Source organism: Gossypium raimondii, chromosome 8, assembly GCF_025698545.1.
Source record: "Gossypium raimondii isolate GPD5lz chromosome 8, ASM2569854v1, whole genome shotgun sequence".
NCBI lineage: Eukaryota > Viridiplantae > Streptophyta > Magnoliopsida > Malvales > Malvaceae > Gossypium > Gossypium raimondii.
Window position 1 is genome coordinate 48,175,199 of NC_068572.1, and position 27,227 is coordinate 48,202,425.

The window sequence follows — 27,227 nt, forward strand, 5'->3', positions numbered from 1 at the left end:
TTTATTTGCCAAAGGGTAAATTACAGCGAAATTCTAGGAAAACATTATTATTGGAAAACCTTGTTTTAGTAAAAACCACGTTAAAAAATATTCATCGCAAATGAAATGATAAACGAAAATCCAAAACCCAAAATTAAACCAACCAGTCCGGAGAGTCCAATTATTACAAAACTCCAAGAATTCAACAATAAATTAAATGGATAAATATCATAATCTTAAGTGGTACGAACTCGTGGTCACTACGAGGCTCCGTCGCACCGATCCTCTTAAGTTTGTGGGTTACCTAAACAGAACAGACAAACAGTTGTGAGTTTTCGTAAACTCTGTGTGTAACCCAACAGAACTAAACATGCAATACATACAGAAATCGTATATACAGTCAGACACAGATTCACTCTCATGTCCATTTCAGATACAGATACAGATACAGATACAGATAACAGAATCATATATGCAGAATCCTACCCCCATCCTCTACACACCATCTCTGACCATCACATCACACCATGTGGGGTTATAAACACCCACCCATCCCTACACACCATATAGTGTCGATGCGACACGTTACAGATAAATTGCAGTCAAGCTGCCAAAATAAGGCAAAATGTCGCCGTACAGATCACTTTCTCTAAATAAACAATACCCACCTCGGTCATAGATACAAAAATAATAGATACAGTAATATAATGCAGAACATGCTCTTAAACAGATGTCAAATATACATACTTAACAGAATAATTAGAGATGCAAACAGAGTCCTACTCAGAGTAGAATATCAGATTATCAGATCATTAAATTTTAGGGTTTGACTAGCCCTTACTGACCCTATGGTAGGCCCACAATCGATCTGAATGACCCGTACGACCCTAAGGAGAATTTCAAAATTTTGGGCTTACATGCCCGTGTGGGCCTACACGCCCGTGCGGCCTACACACCCAGATTGGCATCACCCGTGTGGCCCACACGGCCTGGCCCAAAATTCACACACCCTACTTCACCTAGCCCGTATGGTCCACACGGTCATACTCACACTATCACACAGTCGTGTCTTACGCATGGCCATGCCTTCGTCAAACACATGGTTAGGCACACGCCCGTGTGGCATCAACAGTGTATTTTTTGGCTTTCGTCGAAGCTCATTTTTTGGGTTTCGGGTACAAACTTGGTACAATTTCGCTGCAAAAACACTTCTGAGCCGAACAATACCTAAAATTGATACAACAAATCCTCCAAAATCAGTCTGAATTCACAACTAACGAATCCACGAACCGACAACAGTTCAAAACAAGCATTCATCACTTACCCCAAAAGTCCAGGCGATTCTGACTACAATTTCGCAAGAGGAGAGCCCCGTTCTTCATGATTCTCTTCTGCGAAAACTCAAAATCAACTAACAGAAAGAAAACATAAAATCGATTTGAACAACTTAAGAAACGACTACCCCAATCCACACGAAACTCACCCTTACACTTACCAAATCGCACAAAAGCATTGAAGAACTAAAAAATCAAAATTCAATGACAAGATTTTGATGAAATTTCGAACGCAAGAAAGCAAAAGATTTTTTTCTAGGCACAGGAAGAGAATGCCAAAAAAATTTGGGAATTAGCAAGAGAGAGAAAAAATAATTAAAATTTGAAAAATAAAAATAAAATAAAAGATATCCATAAAATCCCTTATTTTTCTCCTACTAATCCCACTACTCATAACTCCCCCAAAATTTTAGCTCTACTGAAACTCTATTAGACAATCGAGCAAAAATAACATCCATGCTCACGTAAGAATTTGAACACTAGACCTCCAACACACCAACTCCCTTACCACTCAAACCAACAGGCTCATTCTGATATGAGTTAACTAAAGATAAAATATAACCCAACCCAACAAGGAAAAGGCTAGGATTATAAAAATAACAAAATTTGCTAAAAGTGGGACTTAAACCCAATACCTCACACACACCCAGAACACTTAGCCACTAAAACAAATACTCAGTTGTGCCCAAATTCACGGATATAGAAATAAATTTATCAGGGCGTTACACGAAAAATCACCTTGGACCTTACATTATTTTTCTTAATAAGTATTATTAAGTCTTTATTGGTTTTGGTTTGTAATTTTTAATAATTTCTGGTTTGTGGCTTGGTAAATTTTCTTTTGGGGATTTTGCATGCATGGATTACTCAAGCATAATAACCGGATAATGCATGATATCAGACTTAAATAAAATTTGATATTGTTCCCTAGTTCTTGCCGTATTGCAAATGAACCATTTTGAAAAAACGAATTGATAAGGCAACTAAGTTTCCAAAATGACTTGAAAAATGGTTTTTTCGCTGCATTAGTTTAACATTGAGTATTTTTTTTAAAAAGAGCGAAAAGCAAATGGTTTTTTCTAAAACAACACTATTAACAATAAAATGAATCCTAAGCATACAAGACCTAATGAATGAATGCTTTTCAGCTAACTCAAAGTACAACTATGGTTTTCTCTAAAATGAGTTTATTTAAAGTCTTCAAAAGTAACGCAAGTTAGCTTAGCCATTTCGGTGGCTAATGTAACCTTCTCAATCTAGCTATACTGTCTAGGTCGGGTTTGGGAGGTTACATAATGAGCAAATCAAAAATTTAATTAATCATAAATGGAAGAAAATTTCTTTTTTTAAAAGAAGAATTATGTTTTAAAAAATTGACTGAACAATTAGAAAAAAGATAAATTCGAAAAAGGATAAAACAAATTAAATAAGAAATAGAATCAACAATTTGTTCTGACATTCCAAATGCTTTTGGGAATAGAAAAAATGCATGAAGTAACATTACCATATGAAAAGAATTTTGATGAAATATAAATACCAACAAAAGTAAGGTCAATACAAATGAACAAAGAAATAGAAGAATTTTATAAAAAAGAAATACAGGATCTTCTTAATAAAAATTAATCCGGAAAAGCAGTTCTCCTTAGAGTTGTTCAGCATTTTATGTGATGAAAAATGCAGAACTCGAAAGAAGAATGCCAAGATTATAAATTAATTACAAACCTGTCAATCAAGCTTTGAAATGGATTAGATACCCAATCCCAAATAAAAAATATTTGTTACAAAAAATTTGCAATGCAAATATTTTCTCAAAATTAGACATGAAATCAGGATTGTGGCAAATCCAAATAAAAGAAGAACAATGATACAAAACGACATTTACTATATCATTTGGACAATATGAAAAATATTTCTATTCCAACAAAAATAAACAAAAAGAGAAGATTACTTTAAAGTTTATAATAATAAAAAGAGAGCATTGTTTAGGAATATTATGAATTCATGAATACTCATAAAATTCATATAAAATTCTTTGAATGGTTGGAAGATTATTATTTAGAATCTATTAGTGAAATAAAAATAATACTAGATGGCAAACCAATAAATGAGAAGTTGAATCTCAACATCCCCTTTAATTGAGGTTCAATATCTTCATAAAAAGTACTTGAATAAAAATAATTCCTTTAAGAATGAGAGCTCCCGATGTAGGAGAACAAATCTCATCAAAAGATATTAAAATGATAGTAGAACAAAACAACTATACAAATATCAGTTTTTACACAATAGGAAAAAAATTAGATTATATTGAAAATTTGGTAGAAAGTAACTCAATAAAGAAAGAATTAGTAAAAGAGATAATAAAAAAAAGTTCTAAAGAACCAATATTTAAACCTTATGAAATTCCAAAACTTTTCCAAAAACCCCAAAATGATTTCTTGACAGAAATCCAAAATAGACTTGAAGTTTTGGAAAGTTACAAGTCTGAATTAGTTGCACCAGATACTCCAATGGAATCCCAACAGTCAGTAAATACGTTACACCAAGCTTCCCAATCTGGCTCTGACCAGTCAGATGAACAACAAATTAACAAAATGACTTGGTAAGAACCAAAAAGATAATATTATCCAAAATTCACTACACCTGATCTTATTATACAAGAACAAATTAACAAAATGGCTTGGAAAGTTACAAATACGTTGCTGCTGGTTCGAGAAGGATAGTCGAAGCAAAAGCTCTGGATTGAGGTAAAGGTAGGTCTCTGGTGAGTCACTAAACTTGACTCATGCATGTCATGTAATTATGTGAATGCATGTCTCTGAGAGATATCTACAAATACGTAAATGAGGTGAATCATGTGTAGCATGGTATGATGTTGTATGATATAAGGTGTTGTCACTGGTGTGTGTGTAGTCCTTGTTCAATACTTTATTTTTATATGGGTTCAGTACCTGATAATTTCAGGGTATGTAAAAAGGTGAGTGAGATTCGTTTGTGTTGCCTCTGGTAGGGCAAGCATATTACTAACTGGACAAACAGGTTACTATGAAGATAAAGATTTATTGTGTAGCCTCCGATAGAGTAGTTGAAATACTAACTGGACTAGTAGATCACAAAATAAATCTGTGGAAAGTCCATGGCCATGGAATCATATGATAATATGCCAAGAGGGCATGAAGGTATAAGATCATGTGGAAAAAAGTCCTATGGCATCCATTGGGATGGTCTACTAGGATGGTAAACACGAAATTCTCTGGAAAGCCTTTGTGGCATGTTATCTGGGAAATCCGTAAAGTGAATTTTGTAATGACCAAGTGGCGAGATGTTAGTCTGCCTTGAGTAAGATCTGGGTATGACTGTGAGGCACTTTTTGATTGTATTCATAACAGAGTAACCAACTGATGAATCCACTTTAGTGATCTTCCATGACAGGGAACTTGGGACATTCAAAATGATGGTGGTGCAAGTTTCTAACAAACCTGGAAATTTCTTAGGTCTTGCATTAATGTTATCTAGAATTCTATTACGTGCAATGAAATGTTGTGTTCTTCTAAGCAAGTATGACTATTTAGATTGATTTGAAGATACGATGTAACTGGTGTTCTAACAATCGATGAGTCTTAATTGGAAACATAAACAAAGGATTGCATAGAAAGAGATCTCCATAAGGGGTCCTCGAACATGTGCAATTCTTCATCATTCGAGAGAGCCATTTTCGCTAAAGCATCTACAATCTTGTTTGTCTCTCTAGGAACTTATATCAAGGACCACTTTTCTTCATTAGCTAGAATCTGTTGAATCCTCCTTATTAAAGTGACATTTGGTCCTTCAATCTTGCTATCGCTAATAGATACAACGATCTCGAGATTATCCAATTGGATGATGACCTCATTGTATCCTTGTTTCTGAAGTAGAAGTAAGCCATCCAATATGCCCCAGAGCTTAGCAACAATAGCCGAACATTTTCCCAAGAAGCGATTATAGCCTAAGATCCAGTTCCCCTTCCCATCACGTATTACTCCACCTGCAGCAGAGGAACCAAAAAGAGAGTGAACAACACCATCAGTATTAAGATAAAAAAAACATACCTAATTTTAGGCGTTTTGAAGTTTGCTGCATATAAATCTCCAAAGCTTCATTGTAGACTGAAATAAATTATTCTGCCCAACTATAGGAAACCCTAATGATTTCCTACGGATTCATAGATTTTCCTTAGAAGATGATCAAGTTTCAGTTTTTCCAAATGTGCCACAGAATTAGCTTGAAGAAACAAGCCTGTGTTGAATCACTCATATTATTAGCTGATTGGTCTTGCAAATTTGAGAGTAACCACTCCAAAATATTACCATCAAAGAAGCGTCCAAGTTTATTAAGGGGGATGGTTTGATTCCAAATATCCTTTGCATATGGGCAATCCCTAAGAACATGTAGAACATCCTCAGTATTATGACCACAAAGATGGCACGACTCGTCTTGCGCAGTTCTCCTCTTAACCCTTTCGAAGTTAGTTAAGAGTCTTTGCTTTAGGATTAACAAGATGAACTGTCTAACTTTTTGGGGGCCTGGGATTTTCCAAACAGTATTCCAAGTATTAACATTAATTCAAATTAAATGAATGAAATAATCATTTGCACTAAACATTCCTAACATTAAATTAAGAACACATATGTCAAAGAGTCATAATTATTCTACCAAAAATAGAATTAAGCCATAACCATTAAATTAAAAATGAAAAGATAAGTTGCAATCATGTTCATCAACACTAAAAGCAAAATAATGGTAGAAGAAAAGAAAGAAGAAATGTCGAGGGGGTTATCCATGGCCAGTGCACAATAAAAGAGATAACAGTCGAATGCAGGGGTTTTCTACAACTATTTCTTACTTGCTTTTCACGGTGGCTCTCCTCTTCCAGGCATCAATCTCACATTGATGCTCTCAAGTTTCTGCTTCTATTGCTACTTTAAAAAAATATAGTGTTTGCTTCTTTTGCTTGTGTCGAATATTTCTCTCCAAAATATTGTGTTTCCAAATTTGTTCTCCTATTTATATCATTGAGACCCTAACATCCTCCACTGTTTTTGGCATTGAAATCCCTTAATTTTCTCCCCTATAGTTTTCGTCCCTTGATTTCCTCCCCTATAGGTGTTGTTCCTTTGATTCCCTCAAGGTTGTTCTTTTATCCAAAGGATATGGTTGAGGAAGGTGAAGACAAGGTCTGGTGGACTATTTGGGCCTCCTTCTCCCTGGGTGATAATTTTTGGGCCTTTCCTCCCTTAATGGGTTGTCCATTCTTGTTGATCCACTTCATAGCTAGGTTGAGATGAATTCTGAAGCCTAATAAAGCTGAATTGGGATTAGACCTGTTCATGGGCCGGGCCGGGCCGTGCCCGGAAAAAAATTTCGACCCGACTCTTAGGCCCGAGCCCGGCCCGGCTTGGGAAAAAAAATAAGCCCGAGCCCGGCCCGGCCCAATTTTTAATAAACACAAAAAAAATATTTTAAAAATAAAAAATAAAAAAAATATTTTTAAAGTATTTTAAAAATAAAAATAAAAATAAAAATAAAAATAAAAATAAAAATATATATTTATTATATTCGGGCCGGGCAGGGCTCAGGCCAAAAAAGTTGAGCCCGAGCCCAGCCCATTTTATAAATAGGCCTCATTTTTTTGCCCAAGCCCATATTTCGGGCCTATATTTTTACCCGAACATTTCCATATTTCAAGTGGTCGTTGGTCAAGTCAGGTCACCCAACCCATGGATGTGTCTAATTGGGATGCCCTAGGTCAGATATTTCTAAGCCCAACATGAGAGTTTTTGCTCTATTTTTCCACTGTGTCCATTTATTTCCTTAAAAAGATGAAAAATAATGTGTTTAGCATAAATTTAGAGAAAACAACACATTTTCATATTATTGAATTTATATAACGGAATTATAAATAAAAACTACAAGAAGTGTTATCAACTACCCAAGATTTGCATAATTTATACGTTAAAAGTGTTGAAAAAACTCTATATTTTAGAGTTATCAATTATATAATGCTAATATCATATCATATAGTATATAACATATTTAGTTTATATATATCAATGATTAAATATTATAATAGTATGTAATGTTATATTTTTATTATAACCCATAATATGATAATAGTTATATATAATAGTACATTATCTATTATATATTACATAATATTATATATTATACATATTATTGTTTATTATTATACTAATTGAAATATGCTCTAAATCCATTTACTTTTCATACAGTTGAAAGTTAGCATTCCTACTATATTATATCATACTATATCATATCATATATTGATAGTTTACATTGTGCATAAATGATTAAACACTATACTATCATGTAATATCTTTAATTATAATCTATATTATAATAATAGCTGATGTGTCACGACACTAGCTAAAAATTTGATTAAGGCAAATGCACCTATAAATTAATAGTATAGCTACAGTGAGCAAAGATATCGTTCCCACGAGGACTACAAGTACTAATAATTACCGTCTTTTTATGTTTTAACAGAATAATTCGAGTGATCAATTAAAATTAAAATTAAATTAATTAATTAACTAACGAGCATTGAAAGAACAAATCATGAAAATAATCGATTAACAACTAAGATGCGAAACAATACCCAGAAAAGAATTCGCCTAGATTTCATATGTCATTATCAGCCTAAATTACACGATTTCTTTACTTAGTATCTTGATCCGTAGAAATCCCTAAATTATGCTTATATCTCTTTTGAGCATAAGAGCAACTGACTTTAGGTTGATTAATTAAAATTTCTTTCTAATTAAAACTCTTATTATCGCATTAACTTGTGCTATGGATTCTCCTATTAGATTTGACTCTAATCTGGTAGTTTTATGTCATCCTATTTCTAGGATTGCATGCAACTCCACTCAATATGCAAGATCTACTATTAAACAGGGTCTATTCAACCACCGAGTTAAGCATATCGATCATGGAGTAATAATCTAGAAATATCAGACCAAGAATTAAACACGCATAATTGAGAATAAGAAACTAAGTATTTATTGTGTATAATAAAAATCAAATGATAGAATCCATCATAGTGTTCATTTCCTAGGTATTTAGAAAATTAGTTCATGCTTGAAAATAAAAACATCCAAGACACAGTATAACCAAAAGAAATAAAGAAACTCATGATAACTTCCTAAGAAATCAACCGGGAATCTTCAATCTTGACAGAAATATGCTTCAATGTCGACTTCAATGGTGTTCTTTTAGTTGTTTTCTTCAGTATTCTCTGATGGTTCATTCCTATATTTTTATTTTTGTCATATATACGTTTTAGAATGCCCGAAAAACTTAAAAATTATGATTTTTCGGTGTTCGGTGTGCAATTTTATGAAATCGACACAGCCTACCACATGCCCGTGTGGGTCACACGGCCATGTGGAATGATTTAACATGTGTGGCTCCTATAGCTTGCTCCGACGGTTTAGTTTTCGCTCGTTTTTTGCTCGTTTTTCGCTCTTTTTGCTTCCAAATGCTTTATTAAGTATTAAAACATAAATTTAAAGGATTAGGAGCATAAGATTCACAATTAACATTAGATAATCACCCAAAATGCATTAAGAATAAGGTTAAAACATGTTGCTTTTAGCACTTATCAATAGCTATATATGTATTAATACTTTTAGTAATTGTTATATATTATATTATTAATAGTATGTATTATATTATTATTTTATGTATTAGTAATATACTAATTTAAATATCAGTTCAAGGTCGAGTTAGATAATCAGTTTAGCTTTTAGCAATAGTTACATAATATATTATTATATTATTATTTAAGTTTAATTTTATAGATTTTAATAATTAATAATTTTATATATTTATGATACATATATAATTATGGTATTAAAATTATTTTATATTAAATTAATATTTAAAAAATATTTCACTTTATAATTTAGCATAAAAATTATTATTTATTACTTTTCTTATTAATAAAATTTTAATATAAATATGCAATGCTTATGAATATATTTCTCAAAAAATAAAAAAAATATTATTTATTTCTATTTTAAGTAATATCATAAAATTATATTAATTATTAATGTCTATTATGGTTGTTCAGTTATAAAGTTGGGCTTTTTCGAGCTTTGAGTCGAATTTATCTCGGGCCTGAGCCAAATTGGTTCGGGCTCGAGTTTGTTACAAGCTTGAACTTTCTCGATCTTGGATTCTGTAGGGCTCAAATTTTCTCAAGCTCGGATCTGTTACGGGCTTGAACTTTCTCGAACTCATATTATTACAAGCCCAAATCGGCATGGGCTGGCTTTCAAGCTTGGGTATGCACATGTAAAAGTATCCTCCAAGAAATAAATTGGGATCGCTAGTAACATTGTTTTCACTAAGGTGACACGTCCAACTAAAGAGAGCTTCTTAGCATCCCATCCATTGACCTTCTTATGCACCTTTTCCATAATAAAATGAAAGGTTCTTGTGGTAGCACGAGAATGAAATAGAGGAGTACCCAAATAGAAGCCCAAGTCATAAACTCGTACAAACCCAAGTCTCTCATTGATCGCCAATGCAACTTTGTCATTCGTCGACTTTGAAAAATAAATTTTTGCTCTGGGCACACTCACCTTGTGCCTCAAGAACCTACAGAAGAGAGACAACACACAACTCATTAAGTCCGCATGATACATATTCGCATTGCAGAACAAAACGAAGTATTTGAGAAAAATAAATGTGATATCTCCGGACATCTTCTAAATAGTTTAATTGGTACCCATGCCCCACTTTGCACCTCCTAATTAATTAAGTTCCTTAGTCATTCCATACACATCACAAAAAAAATGGCAACAAAAGGGTGCCTTACCATATTCCTCAGGTTGACCAAAAGGACTCTGTAATCTCCCTATTCCATATAATTTGAGAAGAAGTTGTTGAAACACAATGCATGATTAATTGTACCAGAGAGGATGGAAGCCTTGCACATGTAAGTGTCACAGGGCTAGAACTTTTTTCTGGCAAACCACGTGGCCCTAGGCGATTCCTTGGGATCAAATCTGCATAAGTCAGCCTTACTCTCGAAAACCAAAAACTCTTGCAAAAATTCTCTAAGACGCTGAAGCAAAGCAGAAGCAAACTCTGAAAAGGAAGAAGCTATGAACGAACAAAGAAATACATAGAAAGAAAGTGCACGCTAAGTGATTGAGTAAATGCTCTCAAATATTTCTTTAGCTCAGAAAAAATGAAGTGTTTACAAATGAAGGGGGAGACATCTATTTATATTTGAGTTCCCCCATATCCAATGATACAGATCTAATTAATGGTTGTTATTAGTTCTCATCTACAATAAAAGAACTCTAAGGGATTTAAATTATAAACATGTTTATCATTTAGGGTTTACAAGAATTATCCTAGTAAAATACAATTTACTAGAGTGTTTCAATTCAACCAGGATTCAAGTAGACGGGCCTTGAGTCTCTCCCAAGTGATGGGTCAATCTTGACGAGTCAAATGACCCTAAGAGAACATGAAGGGTCTGAAATATGCGCACCAGCTACAAGCTCCTTTGTGCGGCCCATGACATAAGAGCATCCTTCAAGAAATCCCATTTCACTCTTGTTGGAACAATTTCGAAATATTTATAATATTCCAGTAGTTACAAATGAAAGGTTACAAATGATCCAAAAGGTATATTACTTGGCTATTGACCAAGAGTTGCCACTATTCATATTGATAAGATCATTGGGTTAATTAACAAAGGATTATAACTATTCAAATATATATCTATTGAATAGTTGAGTTCATTGGTAATAGATGTGACTATCCAAATAAGCATGTTGGACAGTTATGTCTTTATGAAGAGGCATGAGAACTCCTATAAATAAGAGTGAACTTTCATTTGTTTGGTACAAACAAGCAAAAATAGGAAAACATTTATTTCTATTCTCTCACCATCTTTTGTATTCAAATATTGTTCTATAAAGAATTATTGCAGAAGTTCTTTATAGAAATTGATTCTTTTGCTATCCTTCGCTCAATGCTCAGTGGATTATTTTCGTCAGTGCAAAATGTAAACATTCATTGAGTTTCATTGTATCATTGAGATTCATTTGCGAGTAACTTTTTTACACACCAAAGTATAGGTAAGGTGAATGGAACCTTAAAGATAATGGCGTGATTACACACCTTGAAGCCTTTGGTTAACTCTCCATAAGTTCATTTTTATCCCCACTCACCAACAACTTTATCGTACGCTTTCTCCAGGTCCACCTTAATGGCCATCCACAGACAAGGCTCACGGGTAATCCTCATGAAATGAATCACCTCTTAAGCCACTACAATGTTATTCTACAATGTTATTCGTAATGTGACGACTAGCAATAGAACTAGAATGGTTAGGCAAAATGAGCTTCTCCAAGATTGGTCGTAGACAACTGACAAATATTGTAATAGCCGCCTTAAAAATCACATTGCACAAACTTATCGGCTAATATTGGATAATCATTCTGACCCCACAATCTTTTAAATTTCCACGTCATATATAATTATTAATATTCTATAATGCCATGTCAACACCATTAATGACATGTCATCGTAAACTGAAAAACCATCAACCATGTCGTGCATTTGGACGGTTTCAAGTCACCATAAACCGAGAAGTCATCTACCATGTTATCCACTTGGATGATTTCAGTTGCAAATAATAATTTTAACAATGTACTTAAATTTTACGTAACTGCTTTTTTTAGAAGACTTGTTTGCTCCTTTATCAACAATACAGGAATCTATAAGGTTCTTTTACCCAATTTTATATATTTAAAGTTGGGCGTGTTATGATTCAAGTGACACCATAGTTATATTTTATAGAAAAATATTTAAATAAAAAACAGAAAATATCTTTGGGTAAAAATTAAAGAAAAAAAAATTGTTTGAACTCAATTGAATTAATGTCACGTATAGGTATAATCATACGGAAAACATTAAAACCCAAAGTCGCAAATAATTTCTTTAAAGCTGAGTAAAAGGGGAGGCAGCTTGCCAACCGAACCAAAACCAGAACCAGTAATGTATTGGCATTTGGCAATCAATTCCATAGTGGCGTCGGCTAACATCATCAGTGCTTCTCTGCTCAGTTCTCACTCAGTTTTAACCTTTGACGACAAAATACACATGACACGCTGCTACTTCTTTAATTATTTATACCGTGCCATTGATTACATTAATATCATCATCATCAAATCACAACTTCATTCATTACATTCATACATCATCAAATCGCAACTTCATTGCTGCCACCCGTACTGTTGATTCCGGTTTCCACCCATCATGTTAGACCCACGTCCAGCACCAGAACTTCCATAGGGCCCACCTTGCGAGTAATTGGGAGCTCCAACTCCATAACCGCTACCCCCACCACCCCTTGGACCTGCACCAGGCATACCACTTGAGCCATATGGTGGCCCCCGTCCTTGTGGTGGATATGGCCCACTGCTATAACCACCCCCGCCACCTTGACCACCGCGGTTTGGGTGATTGTATCCCCCACTTGTTCCATTTGCGGGGTACCTTCCGGGCCCACCTGCAGGGCCACGAGGCTTCCCATAATGGTGGCCAGGCCCTGTAGCAACTGGAGGTTGAGAACCATGCAAGGGTGGATTAGGTCCAGGCCTCATTTGTGCGTGTGCTTGGCCAGACTGCTGAATTGGCGGAAGCCGAGCATGAGGTTGTGGATGCTGTAGTTTCTGCCGCTTTGCATTTTCTTCATGTTGTCGCTGTTGCTGGCGCTTTTTCTTGGTTTGGAACTCGTGTGATGATTCATATTTAGGCAAGCTGAACCAAAAGGAAACATTAATAATTCATAAAAATGAAAAAGATAAGAAGTAACCAGAAAGGGGAAATCCAAGCAAACCTCTTTGGATCGCACGGTAATGGGTCAGTCCAGAAATACTCGGCATCAAGGGCATCCTTGGCACAAATTCTCTATGTTTTGAACAAAGAGAACAGAATCACATGAGAACTAGCTGCTAACTTTCAAAGAGCAAGATAAGTGCTTGAGCTTTTCTTGATTGCAATTACTAAATCAATAGTACAGTTCTACATTTCAAACTTTGAGCAAATTGATGAACGTAAATTGGCTTAATTCTAGTCAGATGAAGCAACTGGACCACATAGGCAGTTTGATTGGGAAAAATATATATCTACAGAAAACTACAGCAAATTCCTCGGTTTAATCCATTTAACCAATCATTTTGATCTGAAAGGCTAGAGAGAAGACAATTCCTGTGCAAATGAACCCTGAGATTTAAGTCAAGACTCAATAGTCATATGATTTAAAAGTGAAGGATCACCTGAAGCAGAGAAAAGAATCCTGTGATTCTTATGAAGCATAAATGATATAAAGCAAACAAATATACCAAATGGTACCTGAGAAGGGTCAAGAGTCAACATCCTCTCCAACAATTCCAAAGCATGACGGTCAAAACTATAGCAAATTGACAGATATGTATGTCAGTGATAAGATAAATTTCAACAAATACTCCAGAGTTTAAAATATCACATGCCACCATAAGTAGACCAATATCTATAAATAAGTTTCAGGCACATGACATCAATGGTAGGGTACATTAGCCAAGGATCAGTTCCCTGACCCCACATATCAGTCAGCATTATGGCTAAAAACTTCTCAAGGGGGAAAAGTGCTACATGACAGTGTAAGTGAACTTACTGCCTAAAAACTTCACGGAGACGTCTCTTCATTGGCCTTGTTGGCTTGAAGTTGTTGTACCAAGGAATCTTAGAAACCCCAGGCCAGTTGACTTCATCTGGTGCTCCACACAGCTCGAATATTTTGTTTAATTGTTCTGGCTGCAACAATTACCAGTATAGCATTTCATACTGGAGTCTTGCAAGCAATTACCAGAGAAAGGCCCATGAAATAGGAATACCTTTCAATATGCAAATGAGTGAGTACATGTGTACGCACATGATCTTGCATGTGTGTGTGTGTGTGTCTAGGAGTGAATTTTCACGCAGAGTTTAACATGATAACCCTGTACTGGTATAACTTGTAAGATCTAGTTTCAATCCAAAACTTCAACAAACCATAGACAAGGCTATACAAATAAACCAGTAATTCCGTCTTATGAAAATAATTCTCTGATAGATGCAGAAACGACTATACTTTCATATTCAGCAAAGGCTACATAAAAAAAAAAGGAAATTGGACTGATTGGTTGCTTGCTGCTATACAGAAATTGGTGAAGGCAACAAAAAAACAGATACGCAAATAAGCAAAACATAAGGCAGATATACAGATAATTGGGAGAAAAGAGATGATATCAACGCTCAAATTTATTGTTTCAATTTTCTTCTTGGGAGTTTCCTTTTGTTTTCATCAAAATGTTCAACTTCTGAGGTAAGAGCTTTAGACACTTATATCATCAAGAAGTAATATATATATAAATGACCAGAACACTTTACAAGTATCAAAGAAGATCTCAACTATCAATGCAACCAGGATTCTACAACATTGATTGGATATTCTAGGGCATAAGATGTAACAACCTTCAATTATGTCGTATCTTTTCAATCATTTAATCCAAAATAAAGCAACTAACCTCATCTTTTCCAGGAAATATAGGCTTCCCGTGCAGGAGCTCAGCAAAGATGCAACCAACAGACCACATATCAACAGCTGGACCGTACTTGGTTGCTCCAAGAAGCAGCTCCGGAGGTCTGAGAAAATAAACAAAAATGAGAAGGAAACACGGCACTAGTATTTTTTTCATTAAATACATTCCAAGGTTGTTAGCATACACTTAGTTATTACTCCACAAACTCGGGCTTGAAATAGCTCAGCAGCCTACCAAGGACTGAAGAATCTAATAAGGATCAGCCTAAGAGGCCCAGGCCACCCAGGCCCAAAAATTTTCCTTTGTGTGAACAACGTGTTCACACCTGCTAAAAGTTTTAGCATCAAGAAACTTCTACAGAAATTCTCTAGCTCAGTCAAATAACATATGAAATATGAGGAAATTAACGGCCTTAAAAGATAGGATCTGCTCCCCGTGATGGAAATTAGGTCTGGACATCTGCCCATTCGTCTTCAGGCAGAGAACAGAGACCTATAAATATGGAAAGGTACTCACTAAATAAGGTAAGCTCTCTAACCCTGCTAAATTTCTATCTCACTCAACCCTTAGTGCTTGAATGGTTGAACCTATACTGAGTTAAGCATCGGAGGGTGCTCTGGAGTCCAAACTCCAGTGCCCTTCTAATATCTTTTCCTGTCCTTGCAGATTGATCACCCGAATGATCCATCCATTCTCTTAGTCCTCTCACCAAAAGTTGCACCAACACAGTTCAACCCAAGGATAAAAAAAACACATACCTGTACCATAAGGTAATAACACGATTTGTAAGGTTTGCATTATGATCATTTGAGAATGAACGGGCAAGACCAAAATCAGCAAGCTTGAGGTTACCCTCGTTGTCTATAAGAAGATTTGAGCCTGCATCAATGAATAAGTAGAACCTTAATTTGGATTTCATAGTCAGGACAACATTATATTAAACAAGGGGATATCAGGTATTCAGGTAAGAACCTTTGATGTCACGGTGAAGTACTTGATTTACATGACAATAGTGAAGCCCAGTAAGAAGTTGCCTCATGTAACACTGGAAGAAAGGGTAGCATGGTTAGAAGAACAAAATTATGATGATTGAATGCAGAGTGCTCTCCCTCTCTCTCTCTCTCTTCTATCTTTTTTGCCTATAAAACGGGTTACCTTAATTTGGGGAACTGAAAATCTCATCCCAGGTCGATCAGCAAGGCCAGTCAAATCATGGTCCATGTATTCGAAAACCATATAAATTCCACCTTTATACTTGTTACCATCTATAATGCAAAAAAGGGAAAGAGTTAAACCATAGCAAATATTAAGTGTGAGAAGATAAAACTTTAATCAGGAATGGAACAACACTTGCCTGGTCTCCCCTGCTCATCCTTCTCCGGACCTACAATTAAAAATAATATAAAACCAGAAAATATGAAGGAAAGGTTAAAGGAGTAATTTTAAGTAGGAGTCAAATCAATAAATGCATTAAAAGCAAAAGGGGCAATTGCAAAATGACGAGCACGTATAATTACCCGGAGAAGTAACAATCTCTTTGAGCTTAATTACATTCTCATGGTGGAGCTTCTTCAGAATTTTAATTTCACGAATAGCTGTTATGGGAAACTGTACAAGTTTGTTGAGAAAGAGCAATTTTTAGCTATAATTTCTTTGATTTATATGAAACATAAATGTATAAGGCGAGAACATACTCCTTCTCTCTCGTTGTCCATGCGTATTTTCTTCAAAGCAACAATTTCACCGGTCTTTATTTCCCTGGCCATGTAAACTTGGCTGCAAAAACATATAGTACTAGCAATTGAATTAAACTGGCAGTGAATGGTTATTAAGCAAAGAGAAATTAGAACGCCCTATTTAAGAAAAATAGAGAAACAAACATAAGCCCTAAATTGAAAATAAGTAAATAAGAGGAAGGAAAAGCAGAAGAACGGACCCGTAGGTACCCTCTCCAATCTGCTCGAGCTTTTCGAAACAATCGACGCTTCTTGATCCCCAGCAGGGTGACTCGTTCAGATTAAGCTGCCCTGCCCCTGCTATCGCCATCTGACTCTTTGATTGAGAATCAATTTAGCAGCTACTTAAATAAACTCACAATTCCCTGGAGCTGAGCCGAAAGGCCGAATACTGACTACACCAACGGCGGCGGATTTGAACAACTCACACTAGCAGAGGTTCTCAAGATACCTAATTGTATGCAAATTCCCCAATTCCAAATTCCAAAGGCATTGCCCCGTTCGCCCTATTTCCCAAACTTCAAATACTATTACGGTTTTCCTTTTCCTTATCTTGTAATATTTGCTTTGCTTATTTAAACCCAACCCAATATCACTAGGCCCAAAACTAAAGTCTAAACTTATCTTCGAAAATACCACGTATTTTCTTAGCAAATAAAAGAAGACTCACGAACAAGTGGTGGCGGAGCCAGGTGGGTTTGCAGGTATGTCCCTCTAAAATGAAAATTTTATCATTTAAATTTTTTATAATTTTAAAATTTTAAATTAGTAATGGTAAAATTATAATTTGGTCTTTCTAAAAATAATAAAAAATTAATTTAATCCTTTAAAAATTATAAAGATATAGACTATTAAAATAATGAAATTGCATGTTTACTATCATAAAAATATACAATTTAGTTCCACCCCAAATAATTTTTTAGTTCCGCCACACAATACTTACAAAAAAGGTGAAAATGGTAAATTATTTGAATGCCCATATGACATTGAAATTTTTTAAAAGCGTTTATAACCCAAAAAGTAAGTATTTATAATCAACCAAATCAAAATAATTCACAAGCAATTCATAATTTCTTAATTAGTTTGATTTGAGACCTTTAAAGCACTTGAATCCAATAGCTATCCTGCATTCTTTCATTATACTTACAGAAAAAGGTGAAAATGGTAAATTACTTGAATGCCAATATGATATTGAATATTTATAACCCCCCAAAAATAGTTCACAAGCAATTGATAGTTTCTTAATTGGTTTGGAGGTTCCTCGGATACTAGAGAATCTAAAATATTTATTAAATTCTCCATTCACAGAAAAGGAAGTTATAAAAATAATGTTTGATTTGAGACCTCTTAAAGCACTTGAACCGAATAGCTATCCTGCATTCTTTCATTATAATTGGGATGTGGTAGGATTGTTGGTAACAGATCCATGGCTCAACTTCCACAACTAAAGGAATTAAATAAAATGTTCATTATGCCAATCCCATAAGGAAAATGTCCAGAAAAGGTGAGTCATTTTCGCCCAACAAGCTTGTGCAATATGGTTTATGGGGTTATTTCTAAGATTTTGCTTTACAGACTCAAGTCCATCCTCAGTGAGATCATCACTTCGTTTCAAAATGCATTCATCAAAGGTAGCCAAATTAATGATAATGTTATTTTGGCATTAGAATTGCTAAATCTTATAAAAGAAGAAGAAGAAGAAGGGCAAATGGTGCATAAGAAATAAGGCGCATGATAGGTTAAATTTGAATTTTGTTTGAGCAATTCTATGTGCTATGGGCTTTGATGAGAAATCGATAAATTTAATTATGCAATGCATATCGACAGTGTCCTATTAGATTGTTATTAATGGGGCCCCCACAAGTTAATTTAACCCTATAAGGGGCATTAAGCAAGGTGATTGTAACGACTCGATTTTTAGTGATATCAGAAATTGCAGTTTTAGAACTCTATTTCCATTAACCGAGTCTATAAATATTTAATATGAATATTTATGGAGATAATATAAAATATATTACAGATTGGTCCAGTAATTTTTCTGAATTAATAGTTAATTAAGGCTTATGGACTAATTTGTAAAGTTTCAATCGTTATAGATTTTAATTGACATAAGACTTGAGGATTAAAATAGCAATTAGCCAAAGGTCCTAAATGACAATCAAACCATTTTTAAATAGGAGAATGTGGATGATGATGGTAAAATCCACTAAAGTTTATTAAAGTTAGATTATGTTAATCAAACAATGATTATGTTAATTAAATTAGTTTAATTAAACCCTAATAAAACTATATAAACCAAGTTAGTGGGAAAACATGTGAAATCCATCCTTCAGCTTCATCTCCTTGTCATCCATGAAGAAGAAAAACCTAAAGAAGCTTAGAATCATTTGGCCATGATTTGGTAGGTAAATTTAATTCCTATTCTTGTAATTTTTATGAATTTGAGATCATGTGAGCTTAATTCAGCTAAGCCATGTACCAAATTGTGAAACTATTAAAGTTTTATAAAATTTTTCATTGTTGATTTCTTGAAGAATTGGGCTTGAATTTGATAGATTTTAAACTTAGAATATGAAAAGGACTAGATTGTAAAGTTAATTTAGCTTATTGTTAACTTTGTTACATTAGGAGCCAAATTGAATAAATGTAAAAATTTCATGAAATCATATTATAAATAAAACTTATAAGGCTCTCATGAGAATATATGAAATCGTATTTTAATCCAAAGCTAGGAATTGAAAGTTAAGCTTATCCCAAGTTTAGGGACTAAATTGAATAACATGTAAAATTTGGGAAAAATAAAAGAAATTTTCTATAGGATCATGCATATCATAGCATATTATGGAAATATTTGGTATTAATTGGTGACATAAAATAATTGTATAGATTAAGAATTGGATCGAAATAAAGTTATTCAAGGAAAAGCTATAATTGAGGATTAGTCCCTAAGTATCCTCCTTTTCACATTTTGAACAGGTAAGTTCATATGGAACTTACTAGTTTATTTTATTTTATTTTTATGTCATATATATATATATATGTTTAGATATAATTAGAAATCTAGTAAATTTGGCATGTATGGCTAATTGAGGACTAAATTCAAATGTCACTTGTTTATTGGTTATTATGTAATAGTATAGGGTACAAATGTGAAAATTGATTAATTAAAAGACATGTAAATGAATTATGTGATCAGATACAGGTATTAGTAATGATGTATATATGGAAATGATGCCCGTGTGAACTTAGTAAAAGGTTAGGATATGTTTGGCATGCCAATAAGGTTATACACGCGTTTGATCAGGGATTTTACAAGTTATAACATGGTCTAACATTTATTGCAGATTCTCGAGTTATATGTAATTTAGGTTTAGCCTGGGCAGGTAACCTACCATAAGTTAGCTTGTGTGAGAAACTTTGATAAAATGACAACTTGTATGAGCAACCCTGATATAATGTCAGCTTGTGTGAGCAACTTATTCACCCATGTATTTGAATTCGTTTTACTATAGTTCCACCGGGTGATATTCAATCTAATTAAAATGGAAAACTTGAAATTAATTGGAAATGGATTGGTATGCTTCTAACTTGATATGTGTTGTGTGATTTCCTAATGTTCATAATATTACTTATGATATGTAAGTATGACTGACCTATTTGGTTGTTAATGTTGAGATATATATATCTAGTTGTGCCAATATGTTTCAAGGATAGCCATTTTGAATGTCAAAATGATTGGTAGTTTGTTATGCTTAAAATGATCAAGGTAAGTATGGTAATTCCATTTGAACTTACTAAACATTCTTAATGTTTACTCTAGTTGTTTCCTTTCTTGGTACATTGTCACCTTGGGAAACTTGTCGAGCTAGACCAGCGTGAAGCACACACTATCAACGAGACGGTAGATATATGTTCATTTTGAGTCTAGATATTGTGGCATGTACATAAGGGTCTTTGTTATGCAAACAATCATTTTGACTTAGTTGTTGTATGGTAAATATGGCAATGATTAAATTTGAATGCTTAACATGGTATTTAACTTATAATTGCATGAATTGGTCAAGGTTGATGGCTTTGTGAATGAAGACCACAAGTTTTGTATGGACTAATATGTTAAAGGTTGCAAATGAATTAGTTGAAATAACTAGGTTGATAAATGTTTAGAAATGATAAGCATGATAAATAGCTTAATGAATGTTTTGGTTAGTTCATGTCAAGTTAGTTCCTTAAATGGCTTAATTCTTAATTTGCATAATGAATCCTATTTGAATTGGTAAATGAAGCGTTTACATATGAATGGTTGAATTGGAAATTGAATATGCTTAAATGAAAAATATGTTTAGTGTATTATGTTCAATGGTTGGTTCCAAGAGAGATAGACTTGTTTTAGTTTAATTGTATTGTTTTGGCGTAGGAGGAATTGATATATGAATGGATATGATGATATGTTGAGATAGGAAACACTTGAATTAGGTGCCAAATGTACATTTTTCCAAAAATAGGGGCAACGTCGCGATCATGAGTCCTTGAAGTCACAACATCATTTGACAGTGAATGGCGTCGCAACATAAATATATATATGTCATTACGACGTGGATATACATAAAGTCACTACATAACTCATTGAGTTGACAATCTCACCACAAGGAAATTATGAATTCACGACGTCAACCCGAGATTTTTAAAACTTTACATTTTGGTCCTAATTCATACTTGGGTTAGCAAAAGAGCTTTCTAAACTCGTGTGGACTCGAAAATGATTGTGTAATATATTATGAATGTGAATGATACTTATTTACATGTTTGACTGATCGAATAGTGTATAATTGTCTATATTTGCTCCAGCAACGAATGTAGCATATTGTAGCTTGGACCTAATGATCGGGTCAAGCAAAGGGTGTTACTATGACCCACTTTCACCTTATCTTTTTTATTTTATGCCAAAACATTTTTTTCCTTAATGATCTGTAAATTAGAACATGACAAAAAAATACATGAACTCAAAGTGGGTAGAGGATGTATTCCGATTTCTCATATTCTTTTTTAATACAATAGTTTTCTTTTCTTCAAAGTTATTAAGGATTCATGCCATGAAGTAAAGAACATCTTGGATCAATATTGCTCATATTCAAAATTGAGTATTAATTACATAAATCAGAACTCAAGATCAGTAAGAATGGCCACCCTAAATTCAAAAGAATTTTCAAAGGTATTAATCTACCATAATTTGGTGTAGCAGATTAAACTAGTTTTCGCACTTAAAGAGCCTGAATACAAGCATTTTCATTACATTTTAGTTAAGTTTCTTTAGTCTTACTTACATCTAATAAAATGTGTGAATTGAGTTTTTTATTAACCTTAAGGGCCGAATTAGGCCTAAAGGGGAGCTAACGTATTTTGTGAGTGTGCATGGGACCATTAGAAGGCATTTAAGGCTAATACTGGATGCTATGTCGCAACACAGGAGGTCCGATGTAGCAACATGGATAGCAGAATGGAGAAAGTATAAAACTGCCTTCAATGTCGCGACACTGACTAAAGATGTCGCGGCATACCCTTGAAGACATCCCAAGGAAGAGTATACTGACTTCTATGTCACGAAACAGGTCTTGTTGTGTCACGACATCAACTCTGGGACGGGAATTAAACATGAAGCAAGGGCGTTTTGGTTCGCACAATTGAACTTAAAGCTCAAGAACGTCAGTTGACCTTGGGTTAAGGATGACGGCTGCCTGAAGGCTATAAATAGGCTCCTTTGGCACATGTTATAGGGAGCATTCCATTTTTTACCTAGATTTTATCTTTAGATTTAGTTTCGTTTTCTTCCTTTCGTGATTTTTTAGAGTTTAGTTTATTTGTTCATTGTTTTCCTTCTAGAGATCTGATTTGTAAAGACAATCAACTTCTGGGGATTCATATTATTATTTATATAAATCAGGCTTTTCTTAAACTCTACACTTCAATTTATTCAACATTTTTTATTCTTCCATCTATTCCATGTTGTTTATGAAAGCCGTGAGGAACTAATCCTTTTATAGGGGATTAGCAAGTGGAGGCATGATCTATTAACTGTTTTGTAGGGTTACTCAATGGATCAACTGTTTGAGAAAGGAAGAGCGTGAAACAAACCCTAGGCCTGACAACCCAGGAAAGTCATCAAGGTGGGAATTAACCCAAAATTGGTATTGCCCATCTATGAACACCTTCACCCTGTAAGGTCAGAAGATAAGCAGTCATTGTTGACTCGTTATTTTAGTGGAAGATCGAAAGATCTTGCAAGGGTAACGACTAGTTGGTTGACGAGGAACCCGAAACGACAGTTAATTGGGATTACCGAAGCAAGCTAATCACCCATCATCATATTTGATTCATTCTACTTTTTCTGTCTTTTGAAATTGATTTTTCTTTTATGTTATTTTGTTTTTATTATTAGTATTACAAAAATCCCAAAAATCTCTTATTTACGTTTCCGTTCTATAACTTGATTAAAGTTGTAACGACCCGATAGTTAGTGGTGATGGAAAGTGTAGTTTCGGACTCCGTTACCGTAAACCAGACCCGTAAATATTTTCTTTAAATATTTATGGAGTTATATTAGAGGTGAATTAAAATTTTGGTTAAGTAATTTTACAGAATTAGAAGTTATTATAGTTCAGAAACTAAATCGAGTTAGTGATAAAAGCTGAATTATAATTAAATTATAAGTAAATTATATGTAAAGGGACTTGGGAAGTAATTATACCATTGTTTCATTTAAAGTGGATGGTCATGATATAGTGTATATGTATATTTATTATATATATTATGTTAACTTAATATATATGTTATATAATAATAAAATAAAATAAAATAAAAACAAAATGAAAGTTAGTATGATATGTAGTGGAATGAAAGAGAAATTTCCATTCTCTTTTCATGCATAGTTTGGAATGTTAAGGGGGAAGAAGAGCTCATCAACGGCCTTAGGGATTTCAAGGTTTTAAGTTTAAATTGGTTAGTCAATTTAATATTTTTTTTGTAATTTTTATGTTTTTGGAATCCTGATACTATGAACTAGTCAACCCATGTTATAATTTTTAGAATGGTTTGAGATTTTAGATGTTACCGTTGTTGAGTAGTTAAAGATTTAGGGGTTAATTTAAAAGATTTTTAAGTTAGAGGTGAAAAATAACTAAATAGTGAAGTTAATTGTTGATTTTAAGTAATAAGGACTAAATTGTAAAAAATTGAAATTATGGGGTAGAATTAAAAATTTAGAAGTTAAATTTGGCTTAGAGTGAAATTAGAATAAAATTTTGAGGTTAATTGTGGAAGTTAAGTTAGTTCCGGTTTTAGGGACTAAATTGAAATTCAAGAAAATGTAGTATAAAATTTGAAATTTAGTGTGAATTGAGTTGTGTATTATTAATTTATTTTAATTGCTTTCTTTTGTAGCTAATGTCATCCCAGAATCCTCGAGTAAGAACGAGAAGACAAGGTCGACGTCGAATAGCTTGGAATCTACGGTTTGTGTTTCTATAATCCAGACTAAATTATAAATTGTTGCATAGTTATTTGTTATTCATGGAAAGTAATTGAGGTGAGATTTCTTGTTCTACTGGGCTACTTGAATTAATAAATAGTTATGAGAATTTGATTGTAAATATTTGAAAAGCATATGTAATTTTTTTTATAAATGTGTGAATCGACTATATGTTTTGAAATAATTGTGGTTGTGATTAATTTAAATGAATGTGAAATGGAGACATTGATTGGTATGGAAATGTGAAATAGTTACCCTTTTAATTGTTTGGGCTGAGTCGAACATAGATGGCATGTTATAGAATAGGAAGAGTTCAGGGTTACTTCGACTACAATTCGATGAGGCACTAGGTGCCAATTTGCTTCGGTTTAACTGATGAGACACTGGGTGTCAACTTATTATAGCGCTGGGCGCAATTATTTGCTTTGGATTTATCTGATGAGGCACAGGGTGCCAAGCTGGTGTGTTGGTTGGATCCGTGTATCCATTCGAGTTCGAGTTGTGTTAAAAGGGAAAATAATTGGTAAACTTAAATTATTGATTTTGAAATGGAAAATGTTATTGAAATAAAAATGCTATTGAAATAGAAAGTGATATGGAATGAAATGTATATTAAAAACCAAAATGGAAAATGGATATGTATGAGTTGAAGATGCCATGTTTTAGTATTAGCATAGTATATGATGCAAAATAAATGTATTTATGAAATTACATATTTGAATTGAGATTAGCATAATATCATTTAGTATTAATTTGAGCATTTAAATGTATTTACATTATGTCTTAAATGATCGGATTATAGAAATACCATTGAGTTATACTCAGCATACGTTTCTTTTCTCGTGCACAGGTTGGATACCTAGTAGATCTATCCTCGACTCAGTATCCAGCGACGATCCCGAACTCAAATGTTGGTGAACGGTCTTTTTGTTGGTTTTGGCTTGTACCTAGGTTAAATATGATGGTTTGGGTTATTTAGTATTATGGTGGTCCTCTATGGTATGTAAATATTTATATATATTTGTGTTTGATGGAAATGGTAAATTTTGTTGTTAGTTTGAAAGTGTTTTTCTTTGGGTTATATGGCATGTATTAGGTGAAAATTTTTATATGTCTTGATTGTATGTTTATACATGATCTTGTTTTAGACCTTCGTGTATTGTAGTCTTGTTGTGCTAGTTGATCACTTGATATAAACCTTATGAAGTGTTTGAGTTATGGTATAAATTAATATGTTTTAAATGCTAAGAGGAATGGTAAGTTTTGATATGAGTCAATATGTGATTCTTTGAGCTTAAATGCAAAACATTTGGTGTATGCTTGTAGCATGAGAACATAGCCTTGGTTTTGGATTTATTAGGTGTTTGAATTGAGGTGTCATTTAAGGCACATTGGTTAGATATTTGGATGTTTGCATAGGTGAAATTATAGTCTTTTGCTTTATGGATGAACTTGGCATGAAATTAATTTGTTAAGGATGAGATTTTATCACTTTTGAAATAAGGTATCGATATTTTGACATTTGGTATCGATACCTGACCATATGAACCGTTTTAAAACAAATAGAATGCTAAATTGGTATCAATTTTTATTTGAATATTGATACTTTTTCATACAATATTGATACCACATAATCATTATTGATACCTAAGTTTTGAGATAGTAAATGAATCATAAATTGGTATCAATTTTTGTAAGGTACCGATATAGTATCGATACCAACTTTTCAACTTTGAAATTTTACTCTTTAAACCCATTTCATGAATAAGTTATTACAAATAGGTTCTTATTATTTCCAAATTACCATGTTTGAATATGTAAATTTGTGAATTATGTATAAACTTATTATTTATGTGTTAATAGTAGTTTAAAATTCAATATTAAATATTAAATTGTTTGTATTGAATAGTATTGATTCGTAACATTCTATTGCTCGATTCCGGTGACCGGAACGGGAGAAAGGTGTTACAAAAGCATTAATTAGATCTTTAGTGTGTGGGTTAAAATTGATCTAGCCTTTGCCTTCCTTAGGTATGATCCTCAGAGTATTCACCTACTTCGTTGTAGCACTATATTACAACTCGACTTGTATACCGCATTGTCATTCTAGATTTTATTAAAGTATTCACACTCTAGATGTTAGCACGTTCGGAGACGGTTAAGAATTTATTACGTATACTGTGGAGGCAACGTTACTAGGTTAATTTTAGTTTTTGCACTTAATTAGAATAATTAGGAAATTTTTAAGTTATAGATACGATTCACATATAAGTTACTAAAAATATGCAGGTCATGGGGACATTATTTGATGTAAATTGGCTAAAGTCTAGCATTTCCTGACCTGTCATCCATACTTCACATTTTGAATTAAGTCTTGGTCTACTAACATGGATCTCTAATAATGTCAGGTTTGCCAATCATGTCAATAAAGATCCTATTGCATTCTTGCGGAAATTTGACATTATATGCAACACCATTAGTTACGCAGGAATTCTATTTGAGACTATAAAGTTATTATTGATTCCATTTGCGACGAGGGAAAGGAAAAAATGTAGCTAGAGGCACTTCCTCCAGACACTATCACGAATTGGAATGATTTCATGCAGTTATTCCTTCACCGGGTGTTACTTATTACTAAGGTACTAAGTAATTACACGCAATTATTTTACTTCCAGCAGGGCATCACTGAAACATTTGGACAAGCATGGGAAAGGTTCAAGGTAATCCTTAGGTCTATATTAGGTGGGGGGATACATTTTGCAGTTCAAATACAACATTTGTACTACGGGTTGGATAACACAATAGGAAGGGGACAGTGTGGAACGGGAGAACCATCACATGGTAACGCAATTGGATTGGTGGAGACAAAATGAGGAACAACTGGAGCAAATTATCCCGAACTCAGTGAAGATGATACAATCTATTGTCAAACCCCCGGAATTAGAAATAAAGCTATTGCCCAACCATTTAAAGTATGGATATCTGGGGAAACAAAATACGTTACTGGTAATTA

At 33.7% G+C, this 27,227-nt stretch overlaps 1 protein-coding gene across 1 annotated transcript; it reads right to left on the reverse strand.

Annotated features, from left to right (window-relative positions):
• Nucleotides 1–12,234: 12,234 nt before the first annotated feature.
• On the reverse strand, nt 12,235–17,226 carry LOC105791809 (cyclin-dependent kinase C-2). The gene is made up of 12 exons (XM_012620043.2): nt 16,893–17,226; nt 16,651–16,732; nt 16,474–16,564; nt 16,311–16,340; nt 16,112–16,221; nt 15,929–16,001; nt 15,715–15,835; nt 14,942–15,059; nt 14,050–14,189; nt 13,749–13,806; nt 13,234–13,304; nt 12,235–13,154 (listed from the first exon to the last, which is right to left on the reverse strand). The coding sequence occupies exons 1-12, from the start codon at nt 17,000–17,002 to the stop codon at nt 12,608–12,610; spliced, it is 1,551 nt and encodes a 516-aa protein (XP_012475497.1). The 5' UTR covers nt 17,003–17,226; the 3' UTR covers nt 12,235–12,607.
• Between the last annotated feature and the right edge of the window lie 10,001 nt (nt 17,227–27,227).